At 40.7% G+C, this 1709-nt stretch overlaps 1 protein-coding gene across 1 annotated transcript in view; it reads left to right on the top strand.

Annotated features, from left to right (window-relative positions):
- The window catches only part of USP24 (ubiquitin specific peptidase 24), a 113799-nt gene that overhangs the window by 70041 nt on the left and 42049 nt on the right, over positions 1–1709 (top strand). The window contains 1 exon segment of the mRNA XM_008570147.1: positions 978–1169. Within this exon segment, the coding sequence (XP_008568369.1) occupies positions 978–1169 (192 nt within the window).

Here is a 1709-nt window from a genome sequence, read left to right on the forward strand (position 1 = left end):
GGGAGCGCCGCCGCACTTCCCAAGCGGCGCACTATCCAGTGCGCCACCGGGCCGGCCCCTGCATTCAACTTTCGAATGAATGAACAAGTTATTAATGTAGACCTTCCTTGTGTTCAGTGATAAATGAGGGATCCAGGATCTCTTATTGGGATCTTATGGGGGTTGGCAGGAGTTAATTCTCAGGTAATACGTCTTGAAGCAAATAATATTTGCTGATTTTGGAGTATTTTCCAAAGGCAGTTACTGTACTAGGCACTTTAGACACAGCATCCTGCAGTGTAGGTGTTAGCCCCACTGCAGAAATAAGGGAATAAGGTCATACAGTGAGTAAGTGGTAGAGGCAGATTCATTTTTGGTGCCAATCCAGCTCGGACCGACCCTGAAATGTTCTTCATTTTATCATGTAGGGAATCCTGCTTGCCTCTCACTGAAGTACAGTAAAGTAGAGCATGATTACTCTTCTCTCCTCCCCAGTTCCAATTTTCAACATGGACTTTTGCTTTAAATCCTTATTTGGAGGGGAAAGTGAGAACAGAGTAGTTCTCAGGAGTTTGGCTCATTGTTTAGAAACCTGGAGTGCAGCTGCTGTGCTGTTGACTTCTTTCTCCTTTGCAGAATTCCACTCACCCTTGGTTTAGATAACACGTCTCTAGATGGGTCTGTTCCCTAGGACGTCTGCTAACACCCACCAAAACAGGAGCTTCTTCAGAGCGAGAGTTGTCTCCTTCATCTTACATCCTCAGCATAGAGTACAGTGACCTGCACAGAGGAGGCATCAATAAGTGTTTGATTTATGAATGAGGGGGCCTTCATAGTCCTTGTTGTCAGCAGCTGTAGCCTGCTGTTTATTAATGTCTATTTTACTGAGATCTGAAAAGTGAAAGATTGGCACTTGACTTTGCTTATTTTAATTCAGGATTTTGATTCCATGAAAGGAAATCCTTCTTTCTTTGTAATGGATTTTTTTCTTTCCTTAGCTTCAGAAATGGAGCAGTTAAGAATCAGCCCAGCTACCATGCTCGAAGATGAGATTACTTGGCTGGATAACTTTGAACCTAATCGCACAGCTGAATGTGAGACCAGCGAAGCAGACAACATCTTATTGGCAGGACACTTACGGCTCATCAAGACCCTTCTTTCACTCTGTGGGGCAGAAAAGGAAATGCTTGGTAATTATTGCTTCATCTTATCATATGGCAGAATACCTCAGTTCTCAGTTATTGCCATAGTGTTGTGTGTAATTGGGAAAATAAAATAGGCGTCAAGCATTCCAGGGAAAATTGACCCTTTAAGCAGTAGGAAATTGTATGGAATTTTAGTGGCTAACAAACTTAAGTTGTATTTTACTTGTGTCATTAAACCACATAAAGAATTTTACAATGTTCAAAGTAGTTGGATCACGTAACTTAATATCAAGTAAAAATTATAATTCAAAGTAGGTTTTTCTATGTACTGTATAATCTATTGTATTTCTTAATTCTTTTAAGGGTGATTCTCATCTGGGGAGGCAGTCCCCAACTCCCAACCCCCTACCCCCAATGGCCAGGGTACATATGAGATTCTCCTGGGGTACACATGTAATTTGGAAAAGTATATGCAATATTATAAATTACATTCAGAAAAAAAATTAACTGTCACTTTATAAAACAAACTAAGCTCTACAAAATCTTCTTGGCTACTGGGGATACATAGAAAAGAGTGATTCTTAA

Source organism: Galeopterus variegatus, unplaced genomic scaffold (assembly GCF_000696425.1).
Source record: "Galeopterus variegatus unplaced genomic scaffold, G_variegatus-3.0.2 Scaffold575, whole genome shotgun sequence".
NCBI classification, from domain to species: Eukaryota; Metazoa; Chordata; class Mammalia; order Dermoptera; family Cynocephalidae; genus Galeopterus; species Galeopterus variegatus.